This window comes from Brienomyrus brachyistius, chromosome 10 (assembly GCF_023856365.1).
Source record: "Brienomyrus brachyistius isolate T26 chromosome 10, BBRACH_0.4, whole genome shotgun sequence".
NCBI lineage: Eukaryota > Metazoa > Chordata > Actinopteri > Osteoglossiformes > Mormyridae > Brienomyrus > Brienomyrus brachyistius.
The window spans coordinates 27041707-27061255 of record NC_064542.1 but is presented as its reverse complement, the minus strand read 5'-3'; the positions used below and the strand labels follow the sequence as shown (position 1 = coordinate 27061255).

General features: G+C 45.4%; 4 protein-coding genes across 7 annotated transcripts in view; 3 read left to right on the top strand and 1 right to left on the bottom strand.

The window, feature by feature from the left end:
* The first annotated feature begins 527 nt into the window (after positions 1-527).
* dnajc3b (DnaJ (Hsp40) homolog, subfamily C, member 3b) lies at positions 528-7090 on the top strand. Its single transcript, XM_049027253.1, has 12 exons — positions 528-992; positions 1771-1881; positions 2455-2579; positions 2709-2783; positions 3180-3323; positions 3835-4016; positions 4099-4218; positions 4482-4587; positions 4673-4793; positions 4974-5103; positions 5395-5543; positions 5658-7090. The coding sequence occupies exons 1-12, from the start codon at positions 908-910 to the stop codon at positions 5801-5803; spliced, it is 1494 nt and encodes a 497-aa protein (XP_048883210.1). The 5' UTR covers positions 528-907; the 3' UTR covers positions 5804-7090.
* On the bottom strand, positions 6994-11387 carry naa38 (N-alpha-acetyltransferase 38, NatC auxiliary subunit). 4 transcript variants are annotated; one of them, XM_049027257.1, is made up of 4 exons: positions 11229-11367; positions 10605-10660; positions 10244-10418; positions 6994-7908 (listed from the first exon to the last, which is right to left on the bottom strand). In XM_049027257.1, exons 2-4 carry the CDS (start codon positions 10614-10616, stop codon positions 7805-7807), a joined length of 291 nt encoding a protein of 96 aa, XP_048883214.1. In that variant the 5' UTR covers positions 10617-10660; positions 11229-11367; the 3' UTR covers positions 6994-7804. The 4 variants fall into 4 exon arrangements, with proteins under 4 accessions (XP_048883214.1, XP_048883212.1, XP_048883213.1 ...); XM_049027255.1 differs by lacking the exon at positions 10605-10660 and having other exon boundaries at positions 11229-11387; XM_049027256.1 differs by lacking the exon at positions 10605-10660 and having other exon boundaries at positions 10244-10480; positions 11229-11338.
* A 135-nt stretch (positions 11388-11522) lies between these two features.
* Positions 11523-13963, top strand: LOC125750025 (cytochrome b5 domain-containing protein 1). The gene is made up of 4 exons (XM_049027254.1): positions 11523-11844; positions 12120-12196; positions 12467-12685; positions 13699-13963. Exons 1-4 carry the CDS (start codon positions 11715-11717, stop codon positions 13900-13902), a joined length of 630 nt encoding a protein of 209 aa, XP_048883211.1. The 5' UTR covers positions 11523-11714; the 3' UTR covers positions 13903-13963.
* Positions 13964-15436: 1473 nt separating this feature from the next.
* The window catches only part of chd3 (chromodomain helicase DNA binding protein 3), a 34708-nt gene continuing 30595 nt past the window's right edge, over positions 15437-19549 (top strand). Inside the window, 3 exon segments of the mRNA XM_049027251.1 lie at positions 15437-15811; positions 18641-18783; positions 18932-19108. Coding sequence (XP_048883208.1) covers positions 15649-15811; positions 18641-18783; positions 18932-19108 — 483 coding nt within the window. The 5' untranslated portion in view covers positions 15437-15648.

The following is a 19549-nucleotide window of genomic DNA, read 5'->3' as shown; positions in this document are numbered from 1 at the left end:
CAGAAGGTAAAAATCCTAATCAGGATTTTGTTTCAACCGACCAGTTGAGCATAATGAGCCACAGTCACAGAGTACTCAACTGGTTGGTTGAAACAAAATCATGCTCTGGATTTTCACTTTCTGAACCCGAAGTGTCCGCCTCTCCTGCCTTTCTCCCCTATATGGACTTAAATACTCAGTCAGGCAAAAAGGACGATGTTAAAAACTAAAACGTTCGTCAAGTTTAAATAGCATGTTCTTTATATCGTAATGGTTTTATATCCGTGCCTTATGTATATGTCTATGCTACCAATTAATAAATTATGTTTGTATTTCTTTCATCAATCGACATATGACGATATCAAATTTCAAAGGTACATTTATTAAATACTAATTCACTAGTAACTGACCCGAGCGCTTCCCTAAAGACACACAGATGACGTCTGAACAGCGTGGCGAGCCTGGGATTGACGACGGTGGGTGTGTCCAGTATAAGTTACAGTATAGTGACCAATCAAACGAGACCACGTTCCTGCGGAAACGCACGCGCTGCAGTCCGTACCACTACAGTGTCTGAAAATAGGTGAGCCGCATACAGGACGACTGCAAATTGTTATAGAGTAAAGTTTTGGTTTCTACTTTTGAAAACTACCGAAAAAAAGCTGAACGTGGCTATCAGAGCTGATAAAACACAATGAAACCAAACTGAATAATTAAAGGAGTTCTATGTTGTATACATAAGTGCATCTTTAGTGTCATCTGTGTGGGAACCTTAATGTAAAATTCTAGGCTGCCGCTCGGAAGTTTTTATAGGACGGACTTTACTGATCTACAGACTGTAGACGTTATGGAAGAATATTTATGTTTTTGAATCGTTTGCGGTATATGTGTGCGTTTTTCCGGCGTGCGACAAGGGAATAAACTGAAAATGGAGTCAGGGAGGCGGAAAGGGCTGAGCGGTGTCCTGTCTTCCTTGTCACTGGTTTGCGTCTTGTTGGACCTGCAGCTGGACGGTAGGTTGAGCCCGGAGACGTGGTTTTGTTGTGGTGTTATTATTAGAAATGCAGACATTGATACCACTCCACTGCTTTGTAAAGATCGTAGCAAAGATCTGCTTTGGCTGGTATTTGTCACGCTACAAAATAGACTCCTGAAACTATAAGCAAGGGCCTATTTGTCGTATTTATCACTTTAACTAGTTCACGTGTTGATACTGGTCATCGAATTGTCCTTCGTAATGCTACTTTTGGATTGCTTTCAATTTGGAGAAGTTGTTAGTGGAGCAATGTTAAGAGGCAGCTGCATTGTGAGTCTCTACCCTGTGTCCTGTCAGTGTGGAGGTATGAATGGACAGAGTTGGTGTGACCACTTATTTCCTGTCTTGTGATTACCAGCCTTACCTGTATGCTGATCTCAGTTAATACACGTTTTTTTGGTTATAGCCTCTGGCATTGCGCGATCCAGACTAGAGTATCCGTGTCGCTGGGTCAGTCCAAGTCACACGGGATTCCAAAACGTACAATTACTAAAATAAATTTAAACAAACGGAAAACTTGCAGCTTCATTATATAAGGATAAAAAACAGACGATACTTTATCAGTGTATATTTTGCATTTTGTATATTCTACATTGTTTTGTTTACTTATTCTCTCTTTGTCCAGTAGCACTTACGTGAGTTATTGTTGCTATTTTAGAACCGGTCATAATTTTTTACATAAGTAGTCTAATAATTTCAGCTAACTAAACACTAATGACCCGCACCCACGCAATACCCACACTCGTGTCTGGCAGGTGTCCTGGGTGCTACGCATGTGGAGATCGAGCATCACCTGGAAATGGGTCGGAAGCTGCTGGCAGCTGGCCAGCTGGCCGAGGCCTTGTCTCACTACCACTCAGCTGTGGGTGAGTAATGTGCGCGCGTGCAGCCGTTCGGATGCTCTCTCTCTCGGGCACATACACACACGGACACGCAGAAACACTTTCACCCTTACTATAGGGCCAGCTTTTGCATCTGCTGCAGGATTCATGTATTTTAGACTTGGATAAACCTATAAATATTAAGTAATAGTACAGCATTATTTTTTTTAACTAGAATTAGTTAGGATATAAGAACTGCTTTGTATTTTTTCAATATGAATCTGCAAGAAAGCATCATTAGACTTGCAGATTGACTTTATATGCCTTAACGGCCATGCAGTAATTACAGTGCGGTGAATTTTCATAACTCGGGCTGAAAGCACCGGAAACACTTCCCCAGGCTGGAAACTACAGCTACCCGTCATTACATTCTGAACTGTATCTGTAAGACTGAACACTGCTGCTCTTAGAAAAGGATCTTGCAAGCCTGCAGCTATTTTGGAAAAAAGCATCCCGATTTCATGGCAAGGAGCTGGGCCTCTACATTGCTGGAAGTTTGGGATGCGTCGGTGTATTTATTTAATAGACACCTGCTTTGTGTTCTGTGGTCCTGCATAGAGGGCGACTCGAAAAACTACCTGACGTTCTACAAGAGAGCGGCGGTGTTCCTAGCCATGGGGAAGTCCAAATCGGCCCTGCCGGACCTCACACGTGCCATTCAGCTCAAACCAGACTTCCTGGCTGTGAGTCTCCCCCTTGATCATGTTCCCCACCATGTGCTGTGTGGCTTGCTGCGTCGTGTTTGTCAGGCTCAGAGCAGTACTGATTTCCTTACTCTAAAGCTCTCACCACTTCTCCCCCATGACACCCAGGCTCGGCTTCAGAGAGGAAACATCCTGCTGAAGCAGGGTAACACTGAGGAAGCCCGGGCGGACTTCCAGGCTGTGGTAGGTCGCCAGTGCCCTAACGTCAGTATCTAATATCTAGCCAGTGACACTGCAGTATCTCCTGTGGATCTTGCAGTGGTGGGGTTACCTATATCTCTGCATTGTTACAATCTCTCTAAAGTTCTTTCTTTGCAGCTTCCCTTTATCTTGGTCTCCATCCAGTTTTCCTCCTCCTTCATTTTTCTCTCTCTTACTGGCTTCCTTCTTCATATAACACATCGCCCCTTCCCTATTGTCAGCCGGAGAGGGGCTGACCATAGCTAGTGCATGAAAATTTTTGCTTGTTCCTGTTAATAATGGTAACTGTCTTGACCTCACCTGCCAGATGGGTTTGGTGTTGCTGTTGAGTCCAGGCTTTCCCCGACCTCATTTTTAGCTCTTTTCCCTCCTCACCAGCTGCAGGGCTCTCAGGATCACGCGGAGGCTCATGATCAGCTCCTGAGAGCGGAGGAGCTAGAGGAGCTGCAGAAGGAGGCGCAGAGCACACACCTGCAAGGAGACTATTCTGCTATGGTCAACGTGCTGGACCGGATCATTGAGGTACCAAACCACATCCCACGTCGGCTCAGTCTATTGTATTGCTGTGTGTTTCAGTGTTGTCTCTGCAGTGGTGTTCAAAAGGCTCATCTCAGGATTACAGATGAAATTAAGATAACGAGATAATGAGATATAAGCTTGTTAGCTATGTGATGGTGTTTTTTTTTTTTACATCCTGACAATGAACAAAAGAAGTCATTGATCAAACACAGTTAATACAGGATTTAGTAGCAGTGTCAGTCAATCCTATAGGCGAATCAGGCGGCCGCCTTGGGCGCCATCTTCTGAGGGGGCACCAACTCGGATAGAGGGGCGCCAGGAGTGATGCCCGCGTAGGGCACCGTGTTGACTAGGACTGGTACTGTTTAGCGGTAACGTGACACATGTTAATCATGTGATACATGCTTGGATCCATGGACATACATCAGCTACTGGGAGTCAGTTTCTTACACAGCAATGGACGAGCCGGCTTTTCACGTGCACAAGCCGGAACTGACCCGGTCCCCTCTCTCAGATCTCCCCATGGGATCCAGATTTCCGTGAGCTTCGGGCAGAGTGCTACATCCGACTGGGGGAGCCCCGCAAAGCCATCCAGGACCTGACGCCCACCACCCGTCTGCGCAACGACAACCGGGCTGCGTTTCTGCAGCTGAGCAAGCTGCACTACAGCCTGGGTGAACACCAGGAGGCACTCAGGTCACCGGGCCTTTCTGCCGCCCACTCGGGCCCTGTGTGTGTGTGTCTGTGTGGGTGTTTATGTCCTCCTCTCCTCTTACAGCCACGTGCGTGAATGTCTGAAGCTCGACCAGGACGATAAGGAATGTTTCTCACATTACAAGCAAGTAAAGAAAGTTAGTAAACAGCTGGATTCCGCAGAAGAGCTCATCTCCGAGCAGAGGTCAGTGTCCCTTCAGCCCTCATTAATATCAGCCCAATGTTACATATCGGGCTAGACGCTATCAGGAAGCATGAGTTACCCTCATGGGAACTGGTACGACTATACACAGGATTGTACTGGTATTGATGGGAGAAGGTTAGGGATCCTATGCCATCACTGATCGGATTAACTTCGTAGTAAACAATGACAAGTGGGTGATTAACTCACCTAGTATGTCTTTGGAAGCCTTGTTTTTCAGTAACTGGTTCAGTGTTAATAAACAGGTACCAGGAGGCGATGGAGAAGTACGAGTCGGTGATGAAGACTGAGCCCGGAGTCCCCTTCTACACCAACACAGCCAGGGAAAGGATCTGTCACTGTTTAGTCAAGGTAGGCCTTCCCATGATGCACTGTGACCACAAGGCTTAGCCAATGGGTTTCAAGCAGCCTTCAGTTCCTCCATGTTTCTCCACAGAACCACAGGAGCTATGAGGCGGTGGATTTATGTTCTGAGGCCCACCAGAGGGACCCCAGGAATGCGAACATTCTCAGGGATAGGGCAGAGGCCTACATCCAGAACCAGGATTATGAGAAAGGTTCTCTCTCTCTCTCCCTCCCCACCTATACCCAAGCCCAGCCCTTTCCAGAACTTGTTCTAATTGCAGTCCACTACATAGACCCAGTCCCTGCTTCTCTTCTCCTTACTTACTTTCACTTGATTGCTACCTCCTTATTTTGATGAGCAGTGTGTGACTTCAGCTCTCTCTCTCTGGCAGCCGTGGAGGACTACCAGGAGGCCAAAGAGTTCGACGATAAGCAGGAGATCCGTGAAGGGCTGGACCGCGCACAGAAGCTACTCAAGCTGTCACTGAAGAGAGACTACTACAAGATATTGGGGGTGCCCAGGTACACATTGCTGTCTCCCTTCAGTCACGTTTTTAGATGCTGCTTAGCTCGGACACCCGAAGTTCCTATTGGTCAATCAGCTTGTATCCAGGGTTCCCACAAGTGATGTCACATGAATGTGGTAGCAATGAGCTAACACTCGATACTGTCATGCATGTGTGCGTCAGTTTTTCTATCATGGCTTTGCAATGACAGACACTGTTTGACATTCACCGATTTTTGGGTGAAATGTTTGGTAAGTGCTCGCACATGTTTTGTCAGACATTTTTGTCTGTCTTGCCAACATTTCAGGAATGCCAACAAGCAGGAAATCATCAAAGCGTACAGGAAGTTAGCTCAGCAGTGGCATCCTGACAACTTCCAGTCCGAGGCTGAGAAAAAGGATGCTGAGAAGAAATTCATCGATATTGCTTCTGCTAAAGAGGTGCTCACTAACCCAGGTATGGCCAGTACAGTACTAATAGGCGGAGAGACATCAGCACAGCAGTAACTGGACCATGACGGGTGCCTTTGTAATGTTAGCTCCTACTTGGCTCTTATTTTCTCTCTTGCAGAGATGCGGCAGAAGTTCGACGCGGGGGAAGACCCACTAGACCCCGAGAATCAGCAGGGTGGGGGCGGCGGGGGGAGCCACGGCTGGCCTTTTGACTTCAACCCCTTTGGATCTGGGAATTTCTATTTCAAATTCCAGCACAACTAGTTCAAAGGATCGAGGACGGTGCCTGCAGCCCCTTTGAAGGGAGGAGTCGGAGAAAATGAAGTGGATCTTTTTGTTTTTTTAAATGTTTTTCACCCCTGATTTATATGGGGACTGGTGTTCGGGGAAGCTGGCCCACTGGACTACAATTTGGGCACTGAGTGCTGCCATCGCCATCCTCCGCCCTGTTAGGCTCGTGCATCAAGGCTAAACCAGTGACCCTCTGAGGTTCTCAACGAATCAGGTTTAGCTGCGGAGAAGGACCGGGCTAATTGTGCCTGTGTATTAAGACACCAGCCCCTGCCGTTTAGTTTGGGATGTTTTGTTATGTTTTCTTTCTTTCTTTTGTGCCATCGTAACCTCCAGCGAGCGACGGTTCTCTTGTGGTCGTTTCTTTGCACTTTGGTCTCCCCACGGTCCCCTCGTTTCAGACACCCTGGAGTTTACACTCCGCAGTCGGAAATGTAAAGCGTACTAAAGAATAAGCTGTAGATTCTTCGAATTGCATTCTTGTAAAGGTGTCTAAGATCCGTTGTCACGGAGACAGCGGAACGCTGTGACCAGCCCCAGTGCAAGCGTCCGGCCCGCGGCGGTCTCAGGTGGGGGACTGAGAAACCTGAGCAGCTCTCAGGGCTGGGGAGGGAAAAGGCCGGACGTGGGATTAATAGGAGCGTTATCTGAGCGCTCAAGCACGTCTCGTACTGTACAGCGTGGAACGGGGCTTTGCTCACCAGGAATCGAATGCATTTTTGAAAGGAGATGGATTTTTCTTTCGTTTAACTTGAAGGCATGTCATTCAGAAATTGCACTTATTTTATTTTTGGCTGCGTTTACGGTTTTTTAAATTTTATTTGGAACCACTGCACTCTATGGGTCACAGGTATCCTCCTCCATCCTGTTTCTAAAAGGGCCACGTTGTATTGCTGACCAAAGTAGTATTTGTCATCACTGTAATGCAAACACTGTATACTACAAATAATTTGATTTTTCTTTACGTGTTAAAAAGGTCAAATACATTGAACTTTAACTAGCACATTGTTTCATTTCCTGGCTGAAATTCTCCCCTTTTCTGTTCTTTGACACACACGTTTTTCAGGGCAATATCAGGGTTTACGACATGCCATACATTCTGTCCTCCTTCGAGCCTTAGCTCACACGAGTTCGAAAATAAAAACTATAGATCTTCCTGTGGGTTAGTACAAAAAAATGGTTTAATAGTTTTTATCAAGTTTAAATGGAAATACATGAGTGTGCTCCAGATAAAAGAATTAAAAACAGCTTTAAAACAAATGTTCTTGGATTTTTTTCCCCTCCCCATCAATGGCGATTACCGAGAAGCTTCTAAAGAAATGGATCAGGATGAAAGTTAGTTTATTATGAAATTCTCCAGTCACATTTCAAAACAAATTTCCTTTTGGCATCTGTCCCGGGGCTGCTGATATGCCTATCTGCCTTCTGCGAGGTTTCCACGGTCTCTCCTTGCCCAGTTCTTGTTTGAGACAGGCGATGTCGAAATCTTTGTCTCCTGCATAAAGGAACAATCTGTTCTGAGGCCAGTGGTCGTCTTCGGCGTTCCAGCGTAATCCCTTGTCGAATGTGGTGTGATTTGATCCACGCTTACTCCACATCACGATGAACGCCAACTTCCATTTCCATAAAGCATCGACATCTGATCTCTCTCTCTCCCCCCTGCGGGGGGGGGGGGGGGGGGGTATAGTGGGTGATGAACAAGGGGGTTTGGTAGGACAGGATTCAGACATCCAGCACCCAGGAAGGTGAGAGCGAGCCCACCATTGCCACGGTACTGGAGGTTGTGTGTGTGTGTGTGTGTGTGTTTGTGTGTGTGTTTGACACTAGGTCCCCAGGCAAAGCCGATGTGAAGGTGTCTGTGGCTTCATGCTTGTATGGCCTCAGAGGCTCCTGGAATGCAGACCATGGCAGGAGCCGCGGTGTTTCCTGGTTCGCTCTCAAAGTCTGTCTCTCCCTCCCTTACTGGGTGGCATCCTAGGCGGTAAGCAGGCTCTCTGCCTCCACCTCGATGGAGACGACGTGGTGGCCGGGGATCATGGCCAGACCCAGAACTCGAGGCTCACCCTGGGAGAACGAATCTGGGGGACAGAGACATTCACACGAGGGCAGGAAGTTAGGTCACATTCACGGTCGGCCCGATGAACCGCTAAGCAAGCTAACAAGACAACTAAGCTATTCTTCATTTAATGATATCTAAATTTAGATGGCATTTGTCTGCAAAGGGCTGTGATCTCCAGGGAGTCCCCTGACTTGTGCATCCCAAGATAGGCTCCAAACTCTCCTTGACCCTTATGGAAGATGGAGGAATATACAGCAGGCATTTCTGCATTTTCATAGATGGAAATTTGACGCTGTTTAAATTGTGTGCTATTGCAGTTGCCGTCAGATATTCTAGGATGACTCTGTAGTGCTCAGTCAAGTACTGATGCTTGCTTTCTGGTATTCACCGATTCCATCCATCCATCCATCCATCCATCCATTTTCTGAAACCACTTGTCCTATTCAGGGTTGTGGGAGGTCCAGGGATTATCCTGGAGGCTACGGGCAAAAGGCAGGGAGCAACCTAGGACAGGATGCCAACCCATCACAGGGCACACGCGCACACCAGTCACTTTGGTAACTCCAAGTAGCCTCAGCATGTTTTTGGACTGTGGGGGGGGGGGAGCTGGAGTACCTGGAGGAAAGCCCACATTGACATAGGAAGAACATGCAGACTCCACACGCATGGAGCAATGGTGGAGACCTGAACCAAGGTCCCAGAGGTTTGAGGTGACAGTGCTAACCACTGCCCCCCTCCATGCTAACCACTGCCCACCGACACCAAGAGTAATTTCAAAATATTGAGCGAAACAATAATATCGAAATCCCCATCCACCACCACACACAAACATAATGCATCAAGTGGGGCCTTTTAGCCAAAAAAAAAAAAGTAAAAGCCTGAAAAATCATATATGGATAATCCACTAAATAACCGGCATTAAAACCTGCCAATAGGGGGCGCTGATCAGTGGTGCCCATCACTGTTTTGTGGTCTGGAAAATGATGGACTGGTGGGCTGGATTTAATTATGATTTAAAGCCTGTTGCATACTACACCACATCCCACCTCAGAAAATATTATGTTTAGAGTATCCATGTTGGGGGGGGCACTTTGAGCTACTTTGGGTTTTGCAAACTACTTTAAATCTGAAAGGCTGCTGTGATTGGCTAAACAGTTCTGCTCTTCTTGTGCTTTGACTGGTTGGATTCGTTGACTGAAAGACTCACCCAGCTGCATAACACACGCGTGACTATAGGAGACTGACCAATCAGCACACAGCAAGAACTCAGTGCCCAAGTGAAATCCAGGTCCTTTTAATTCAATGCTGTCAAGACCAATATACTGCATATGACCTGATACTTTCACTGAACGAGGTTATCGTTTGACATTTTCACCGTGTGCTAGTGCTGTCCGCACGATGGGCAGCCGCAGAGTTCTACTGACGGCAAATGCGTCTCATGTTTAGTATTTAGATGTTTAATTAGATTACTTGTGCTGTGTGAACTACTTTCGTACCTCGTGTAGTTTGCAGTCTGCTATACCGGCAGAGTCCCGGGCTTAAAATCGTCTGACTTACAGACAGCTCATACTTATTAACGCACTATTATGCTTAAATACATCCATCCATCCATTTTCCAAACCGCTTATCCTACTGGGTCGCGGGGGGTCCGGAGCCTATCCCAGAAGCAATGGGCACGAGGCAGGGAACAACCCAGGATGGGGGGCCATCCCATCGCAGGGCACGCTCACACACCATTCACACCTACGGGCAATATAGCAAGTCCAATTAGCCTCAGCATGTTTTTGGACTGTGGGGGGAAACCGGAGTACCCGGAGGAAACGACATGGGGAGAACATGCAAACTCCACACACGTGACCCAGGCGGAGACTCGAACCTGGGTCCCAGAGGTGTGAGGCAACAGTGCTAACCACTGCACCACCATGCCGCCCCTGCACTACTTTGCGATGCTATGGAATCACTGCACAGCTTCAGCTGTTCATCCGCTCGAGGTACAGTACTGTATGTTTTATTATTTTATTTATTATTATTTATTATTAGTAACCTAGGGAGCAAATCTTGTTGGTAATCTGGGGACTGCCTGTACCGTGGTTTTTGTTGTTAATTTTGAAGTACTTCCACACCGCAGACATTCTGTGCTCCTGTTTACTTTGCTGGTTGGCCCAATCCGGTTCCTGACTGCGCATATATATTTCCAGCCTGGCTCTGCAAGCCACAGTGCTTTGGGAGAAATGGGAATAAGGAGCAGATGTGCGAGGATGGGGCGCCATCTTTGTGTCGGGGGGGGGGGGGTTTGGGGGGTACTGGCACTGGCAGGCGTTTCAGGCCCTCTGCCACTGGCCACTCACACTCACCTGTGGATTTGAGGAACTCCTGAGCGGACCCCAGGATGACGTTGCAGTCGCGGTCGGTGCAGAGGAACAGGCCCACCAGCGTGCGTCCATCTGTCATGCGGATCCTCATGCTCTTATTCAGCAGGTTCTCCAGCTTCTGGCGGGCCGGCGAGCTTAACGGTGAGGACATCTCCATCTGGTGACATGTGGTTAGATCCGGTAAGGGCCTGAACATACCTCACCCTGTCCCATCGCTGGCTGAGGGGCAGAGTAAGATTAAGGAGGCCATCATTTCCTTCTCTTCTATAAAACTAAAGAGGAAACCTTTTGCTAGATGTTTCCTTCTATAATTCCACAGTTCTCCAGCACACCTTCAACAAACCTCGGTGCTCATTTCTCAGCTACTGGCTCTGCTTCCACGTTATTACTCAAGTCCTCCTAAAAGAATATTCATAATAGGGTGCTTATTCAAAATTATGCTATAACTTATTTTACACTCCAATGAAATACTGTAATAATACCCCTGACAATGTAACTGTGAAGTTCACCATATTAATCCCAAACATCCCTGTGGCACAATTTATTTAAGAAATGAACTTGTCATCAGATTTAATATTATAACACGTATGCGTATGTTTATGACACCATAATTCCAGGGTTCAGAGCTCATGTACTTTAAGTTAAATGTGCGTGTTTCCTCTCATTACCTCCGCAGTCCGAAGACATAGAGTAACTGACGCCCCTAAATTGCTCTGCGACTGACCCTTTGTTTAGATGAGAATTATCTTTAAATAGATTAACTTAATCTTTAGCAGTCACTCAGACACTCACCGTGTATACTCCTGTTTCACTGTTAAATAAAAAATGGATGACACAGCCGTAGTGCATTAGCGAAATTAGCTCAAAATGACATCGTGACTATCGCGTATGCTTGACTAACTTGCTGTTCCGATTTTAAATTTACCACGTATGAAATTTAAATAAAAATTACATACATATGTCTTACCGCTGTGTGCAAGGATGTACCATTTTCTTCTTTCGGTGATGCCATCGGTACTTTAATTTGTCCTACTTCCACACTGCTTTCTCGAACCGGGGTGCAAGGCGAGTTTTAAACCGGAAAAGGAAAGGGAGTTTGGACTGATGCATTGTGGGGTTTGTAGTACGAGCTAAACGAGGGCGTTGAAGTTTTAAATGTTTTTAATTGATGTAGCACAATTTCATTAATTAAATTATGTTAACAAATTGCTTATACACAGACGACCTTATATTTTTATATATTGGATTAAAACACACGAAGAAGTTGTCAGAGGTCTCAAATTTACAAGAGCACTGTAGCTGGTTGTCTAAGCAACGACGCTTATTTACAGATGTGTCTCTTTAAATTAGGACGCGAATGCGTTTCTTTATTTTGCTCTTTTAAAAATAAACGTTTTCAACAATAAATTTTACAAGTTAAATAGATCTTAAACAGGGCGAAGCGGGATCTCTGATGACAGAAATGCATCGTCCAAAGTATTTCACGCCAAAAGAAGTGTCGCTGCACAATACAATTGAAGATATATGGGTGTCATATTTAGGCACAGTGTACAACTTGACACCGCTGGTAAAGGAACATAGGGGTGAGTGTGAAAACAGTTTTACTTTAAAACGTTTGGTGTTATATGAAAAACATTCACGCATAAAACTAAAAAGTTATTTGTTAGCTGGCTAAATTGCATGCTAGATTTTGGCAGTAATTTTGAAGTCAGTTCTTTCTTGAACGGGTAATGCTCTGCTGATTCTTCTTATATAGACTGCATATTACACTTGAATATATTTTAAATATTGAATTTTTGTGTTATAATTGTTATTGTTGTGTTGCTGTTGCTTTTTATATTACAATTTTTCTCTTTAGGTGATGTGCTTTTAAGGCCTATTGTTGAGTGTGCAGGAAAAGACATCAGCCACTGGTTTGACCCCAAAACAAAGGATGTAAGTCAAGGTTTTCAGATTCCGCCTGTCTTTGGGATAATGCTCTATATATTATTTACCCCACCGTAATGCTGTATTTCGATGAGATGCCTGGATGCTTCAGTGCAAAGCCGATGCATTCCGCAAAAGTGGCTTAAAATTTGAATGATTTATTGAAGCAGATAATTTGCTGGAGAAATGAAGCACTTCTTGGAAACTGAACCAACAAACTCCGGGCTATCTTGGTGTACTTAACCACCCTGCTAACTACTGACGATCCTGCTCCTTCAGGTCCAGACCCACATTGACCCTCTCTCTGGCTGTGTTAAGTACTACACTCCGAGAGGGCGTTTCATTCACATACCTCCTCCTTGTCCACGGACTGACTGGGCTAATGACTTTGGGAGACCATGGTGGAGCGACAGTCGCTATGAAGTGGGCCTGCTGTCTGCCAGAACTTTCTGGATACGGATCATCAACATGCTCACGTACCAGGAGCAGCCTCTGGAGGTCAGCCAGCCCGCCAGCGAGTGAATGTCCAAAGAGCAAGCGTTGCAGAATCACCCCATTCATTAGGCGCGATATCAATTTCAAGATATCAGTGAGATTTCATCATCAGGCAGAACTTTTGCTGCAGAAGCCAACATCATCTGTCAGTTTCTAATAGCTTCATGACGTTCCAAAGATGAGCAGCCCTGAATCATATCTTCATACTGAATGTTTATCTCAAACGCCTTTTGCATTTTCTTATTTGATTGAAATTCCACCACACGCAAGCTCTTTTATTTGCATTTTATTTGTGACTTCATAGATGGATCATTTGTATGGGTTTGTTCTGACTGGCTGATTTCTTTCAACAATTCCAGTCAGGGGAGCCTGTGACTCTCTCTTGCCCTTTGATGTACTTCTTTCTGGGTTTTTTTTAGAGAAAAAGCCAAATGCCTAAACAATTTTGCTTATATAGTCTCCACCTGGGTCACATGTGTGAGGAGTTTGCATGTTCTCCCTGTGTCGTCGTGGGGTTTCCTCCGGGTACTCCGGTTTCCCCCCACAGTCCAAAAACATGCTGAGGCTAATTGGAGTTGCTAAATTGCCCATAGGAGTGCATGTGTGAGTGAATGGTGTGTGAGTGTGCCCTGCGATGGGCTGGCCCCCCATCCTGGGTTGTTCCCTGCCTCATGCCCATAGCTTCCGGGATAGGCTCCGGACCCCCCGCGACCCAGTAGGATAAGCGGTTTGGAAAATGGATCGATGGATGGATATATATGTTTTGTTAGTTGGAAGTTCAATAACGCTTATTGCAACACATGAAAATCAATGGTAATAACCCACAAAGACAGTAATATAAACATGTAACTGCCGGTGTTTCTGTCTAGTCTGCCAAATGCCCTGTAACCAGATTGAGCGCCACATCGCTGTTCGCCTGTCAGAAATACTGCATTCAGCTCCAAGGTGTGAAACTGTTTTTTTTTACTGCCCCGTGCAAAGCAAAGAACGGAACAGACGAAATTTGTATCCCGCAGGTGTGCTGCGAAGAAACTGTGGAAGAAATTCTCCAGCGCTACCTGAAGTACAACTGTCACGCGGGCAGCTACACCTGGAAACACGACTGCCAGGCGCTGGACATGACCAGGACACTGAGCGAGAACGGCGTGGTCGACGACGACGAACATGGCGACTTCTCCCCCTCCATCTGCCTTTACTTCAATGATGACCTCACCGAATAGCGGGAAGTAGTTAGTGGGGGTGGTGTGGAGAGAAGATATAAAATTTTAACAGAAAAACAAACATATGGTGCCATATTGTTCTTTTGTCCTATCAGTTTGCATCCCGGTTAGATCTAAACGACGACCTTTTTCTTTTTTTCATCCTGCCTGTTACTAAGGCCTGTTGATGGCTCTTCTTTTCTATCATCCTTCATTGCTTTCTGATTCGTTTTTACGTATATCTGGGTTACATTTGGACAGCTGATTTCTGGGAAAATCTGCACCACTATTCAAGCTTTCGGAAATGGAGTTACAAATGAAGACCACCTCCACCGACACAAATACACAAAAGTAAATTGGAGTGTATGATAAATCTGCAGAATAATAATAGCCAGATAATAATGACTGGTTGCCATGGTAATGGGTCATGTGAACGTCTTCCACCCACCCCCCCCAACTACCTCTTAGTGTTCAGACTGTTAGAGACTCACACTATGGAAAAATATTCTTGTTCACATTTTATCTTTGTTTTCTGCTGCTTCTTTTCCTTTTACCACACAGTTAAGATCCTTATGTACTGGAAGATGAAAGTAGATTAATTAGATCACTGTAAATCAGGGGGCTGGTGTTGGTAACAAATGCAGTTTACAGGTTGTGCCTCCAGGCATCGAATTCCAATCCCTGTGCAATTCACTTTTGAAAGAGGGGATAAAACACTTCATAATGCACTCGTCTCTTTTTTGGTTTTGCAAAGAAAAAAACTCTAATTTTCCTCCAGTTTACCGTTTATTTTTTGGTTGATTATATTCTCCATTGATTAGATGTGTTTGCGGCATTAAGTGTCCTTATAATGCTGGATTTGTAAGTCCCATTCTATGAAAACGTTTGTGCAATTTTGCCCCCCTAGTGCGGCATGTTTTTTTCTTTTTGTAAAGAGGAACACAGGTTTGCGGCAGCCGATACACTTTGCCCCGGAATTTTCTACATTTGTCATTGCGACTCAGTTTTATTTTTAATCGCGTACTGTTTTGCTTTCATTTAGTAAGTAGAGGGCGTTGTCAAAATGAGAATATTGTCATGCCTGTGTGCAAAAATAACACGAGGCGATCCGTAGACTGTAGCTCGCATTTTCATTTCCTTTGTGCGACTAAGCAGTTAATTTTTAAGCAAGACAATCTGATGTAAGTCTGGGCATGGCCGCTGCAGAATTCTCCAGTCCCCCCTCCCCGACACACAACCCCCCGCTCTGATATAATTTTATACTGCGGGTGGGGGCCTTTAAGAATATTTAGGTAGCCATATTTGTTAAATTTGTATCGCGCTCTGCAGTGCGGAGAGCGATAGTTATTAGCAGAACCCGAAAGACTGTAGTGAGGCGGACCGAGTCCCCGACACACCGACGAAGAATAGTAAACACGCAACAATGTCATTTACACGCAGTTGAACACCCCTTTTTCATGTAACAATGTGAATATTTTTGAAAAGGGAGGGAAGAGAGGAGAGAGAGAAAGGAGGAGGAGGAGGGGGGGGGCGTTCTGAAATAATATAGTCAGCCATTTTTTATGTAAGGGGATTTTTTTCTTATTGGGGGGGGGGTTGTTAAAAAATAAATATAAGGGCGGCCATCTTTGTTTCTCTGCCTTGTAGTGTAAAATATTCCAAAACGCCCCCCACTTTTGTGTGTCGATTTGAATATTAAATAAATTTCATAATTCGAGAGGGATACATTTTTTGTTTTCGTGCACCGGGTCGGTGGACAGGGATATAATGTCATCTCCTCTCCGGGTCTGTGAGGAAGACGAGGGCATGGTGGTTAATTCCGAGGGAGGAGATTTTGATGAAGAAGAAGACGACGGAGACCTAGACGAGAACGCAAGCGACATAAACTCGCCGGCGGCGCCTAGAGAAACTGCAACGCGAGCCGCGCCAGGTACAGTACTGACTCTGGCTAAAGACAGGAGCGCGCATGCAAAATACAAACCGTAAGCGCTTACAAGCGCTTCGGCTAAACCAAAAGAGTTTAAAATTAAAATATTTTTTATTCGGACTAGTTGTCTAAAGCTGCGAACCAATGCGTTCTATTACTCCGGTTTTCACTGTTCGCTTTTTTTCTTTTTTAGCTCCATAAGAGTTAAAATCCAACTTTAGCCAAACTTGGGACTTTGCTCTTCTTGTTGTCCCCTATAAAGTATTAACATGTGCTGTATAACCTCTAAGATTCCCCATTGCACTCTTTGCGTGTACGTGTATTTCTCATAATCAATAAAGAAATAAATCCAGTTTTCTTGGGTATATATAACCCCACTTGCAGACAACATGGACTCCCCCCCCCAGCCCCCAATGTTTTTTTCCATTGAGTCTTCGGTGTGTAGTAGGATGGTGGTGCAGGCTGGAAGCGTGAGCAGCAGAGCAGCAGCTGACTGTGCTTGTGTGACAGACTGTAAATAAACTTGACCCTACCCACTGTCGCACTGACAGAGACGGTTCAGCACAGGACAGCCGGCGCTGGACGCTGCTCTCGGCTCCACCGTCTCCCACTCCTGCGTCTGCTTCGGGACGTTTCCATCCCCCCCCTCCACCGCCACCACTCAGTTCCTAACCAGAAACACATCCATTTAACCCATTCGCAAATTATTTCATAAAATGTCATTGATCGTGAATATTCCAACCCTTTTCAAGAAGCGGAGAGAGGCTGAATGCTTTTTTTTTTTTTTTTTTTACTCGGGGGGGGGGGGGGGTGCAATTATAGAAATAAAAAAATGCAACACAACGTACGCGTTAAGCGTTAAAGTTACGTTGCATTGAACTGTAACGCACTTCGGACTCGCATTACTGCTAATGCGATTGCTGGTATAACAATATAAGATCGATGTTGTCTAGGGGATAAAATATTGCGATATTTCCGTGGAACAACCGGAGAGAAGTTGAAACTTACGCTACAGTGGAAGTGTCAGCGTCCTGCCTTTATTTTAATGATCATGTATGCAAAAAACCGTAAGTGTATGAACACGTTTTTTAAAAATTTTATATTGTAGGACGGGGGCGGACAGATGAGGATGGATGTGCACGCCTGCAGCTGATAGTATGGATTTATTTGCAAAGGCAAAGATAAGCATAAGGCCATTTGTGCGGGCATCACTTGTTAAAAGCTCTTTTTTTTTCTTTTAATGTGGCACGAAAGCAATAGGGGAGAGGTGGCGTGCGCGCTAGTCTGTCCTTTAACCCCCCAGCGGGCGAAAGCAGCGGGTAGCCCCGAGGTCGCGGCGCAGGTGTGGGAATTAGCAGTGGGTGGGAGTCGCCTCAGTTCACGGCTTCGTTCCGCTCGGGGCCTCGGAATCACCGAGCCCGGAGTGCGTGTCGCTACCGCCCCCGGCTGCGCTTGGCAGCTTCGCGGGGGAAAAGGCGAGCAGCGTACGCGGGCGAGTGCTCCATGCTAACAGCCAAGGAGCGCAATAAAATCTAACTAATATTTCACATATAATGGCGGCCGATAGCAAAACATTTGGTTTCACGGCGTGTTTTTCTTCTCCTTCTTCTTGTCCTTCTTCTTCTTTTGAAAATCGACTTAGAAATGTGCGCGCTACCTGCGTATTTTTTATTTTAATTTTTTGAGGAAATGAGCAAATGAAATAGGAATTAAAGATATAGCAAAGATAAAGAGAAGTGTCGGTCGAAGTATAATACGGAGACGTTTTGTTAATTAAGTTGCTGTTGCGTCTGCCAAAAATAGCGCAGCCCATTGTGTCGTATTCCATTGTGCATCTGATAAAGGTGAAAATCACGTCTGTTCCTTAAGATATGCCTTTTATTTAATCCATCTTAAACATCTATTTTATTCATGCATCACCGTTATAATAATGTTATTTCTGTCGTTAAGTGGCAGTCAGCTCCAAACAGGTTTTGGCGCTTTATGAAGTCTTTGTGTGAGTTTATCAAGATAATGCGAGACGTCGAGAAACATGTTTCATATGATGCGACTCTGGGATGTATTTTCAAGTTCATGTTTGAGCAAAAGGCGAAGAAGCGTAACTGGATTCAAAATGATAATAAAACAAATGCATGAAACATGTTTGTCTTGTGTCACATACTTCTACACTAATTAATATTTCATATACATTTGTGCTTTAATCCGTTATCCTTTATAGTTAATGATGTTCTTTAACAGACAAGACAAATATGATATCTACAGAGTGGTGTGTGCATGTAAACTACGAGCAGGGGATTCTTCCTGCAATATTGTTGACTCAAGTTCTGAGAAGATCTGTGATGTAGTACCTCTCAACAAGGTAACCACAGTAAATTGCTGTGGTACGTGGTAATTACTGTGTCCCGCTCTCTAATTGGTTTAAAAGTGGTGTGAATGTAAATTTTAAGAAGAGCAACTACAAGTGAATGTCCAGCTAAATTAGCCGTCATTGGATTACAGCTGCCTGTTTGTACCATATAGCTTTCCAATGAAAAGTCTTTGCTTGGTTCCTCTCATAGAAGGTGTTTATAAATAGATCTAATGAAATTTTTGATGATGATATTCCTTGCTTTGCTTTTTTTTTGACAAGACACGATAATCAGCAACGGGACGGGTTAGTAACAAAGGGGCTCGGATTACAGGCCGAGTTTCTGTAGCTACGTTAAGCAGCCAAACGTCATTACTCACACGTGGTGGTCTATGTTATCTGAGCTGGGGGCTGATGCTGTGATTTAGCAGTAATGCCTCTGAATTCCTCCCTCCCATCCTCCCATCCCCCCACTGTACATGTAGATGACTGCGACGAAGAGGGAGATGTGTCCGACCGGGAGGGGACGACAAAAAAAAAGCGAGGCCCCAAGAAAAAGAGAGAGACAAAAAAGCGAGACAAAGAGAAGGAGGGGAAGTCAACCAAAGTACGAAAACACAAGAAGATTGTAAGCTTTCCCCTTTCCTGCCTCGTACTTGTCTTTGTCTTAAATATGTTCTGGGTGGTCGTGTCCGAGGTCAGCGTACAGCGTTCACCTCAGCATCTTCTTCCCGACTCTCCCCCGCTCCCGATTCCTCGGCCCCGCTGCCGACCAGGACAGCGACGTAGAGAGAGACTCGGACAGGGAGTATGGAGAGAACTCCGACAGCACGGCCAGCGACTTCGCCGGCGGTGGCAAGAAGAAGAGAAAGAAGCACAAGGAGAAGAAGGAGAAGAAGATCAAGCGCAGGAAGAAGGAGGAGGGTGACAACAACCAGGAGGAAACGCCCAAGGTGCCGGCCAAACTTGCTGTGATTTTCCTGCATGTGCAGTTACTACGACACAATAAATGAACTTACTGAAATAACCTGAGCTGCGGCGTGAGTGAACTTGTTGGTTGTTTCTATAGACCAGTGTTTCCCTATCCTGTCCTCGGGGACCCACAGTTGGTCCATATTTAGCTGAAAGGGAGCAAAAATGTGCAAATGGCACGAGGACCGGATTGGGAAAAGCTGCTGTAAAAGATTTAAGGGCCCAGGTTAGATTGAATATCTTTGCACAATGTAATAGTCTATGATCTCACTCTCCACCAGAGGGGGGGTGAGAAGAATCTTCCACAGAGGGTCAATGAACCTAGATTAAATGTCTTTGTCCAGCCGCTTGTGGCTAACCTCTTTTTTTGAAACAAATATATATGATCCAGGCGAACTTGGGTCCTGACCTAATGGTAGCTT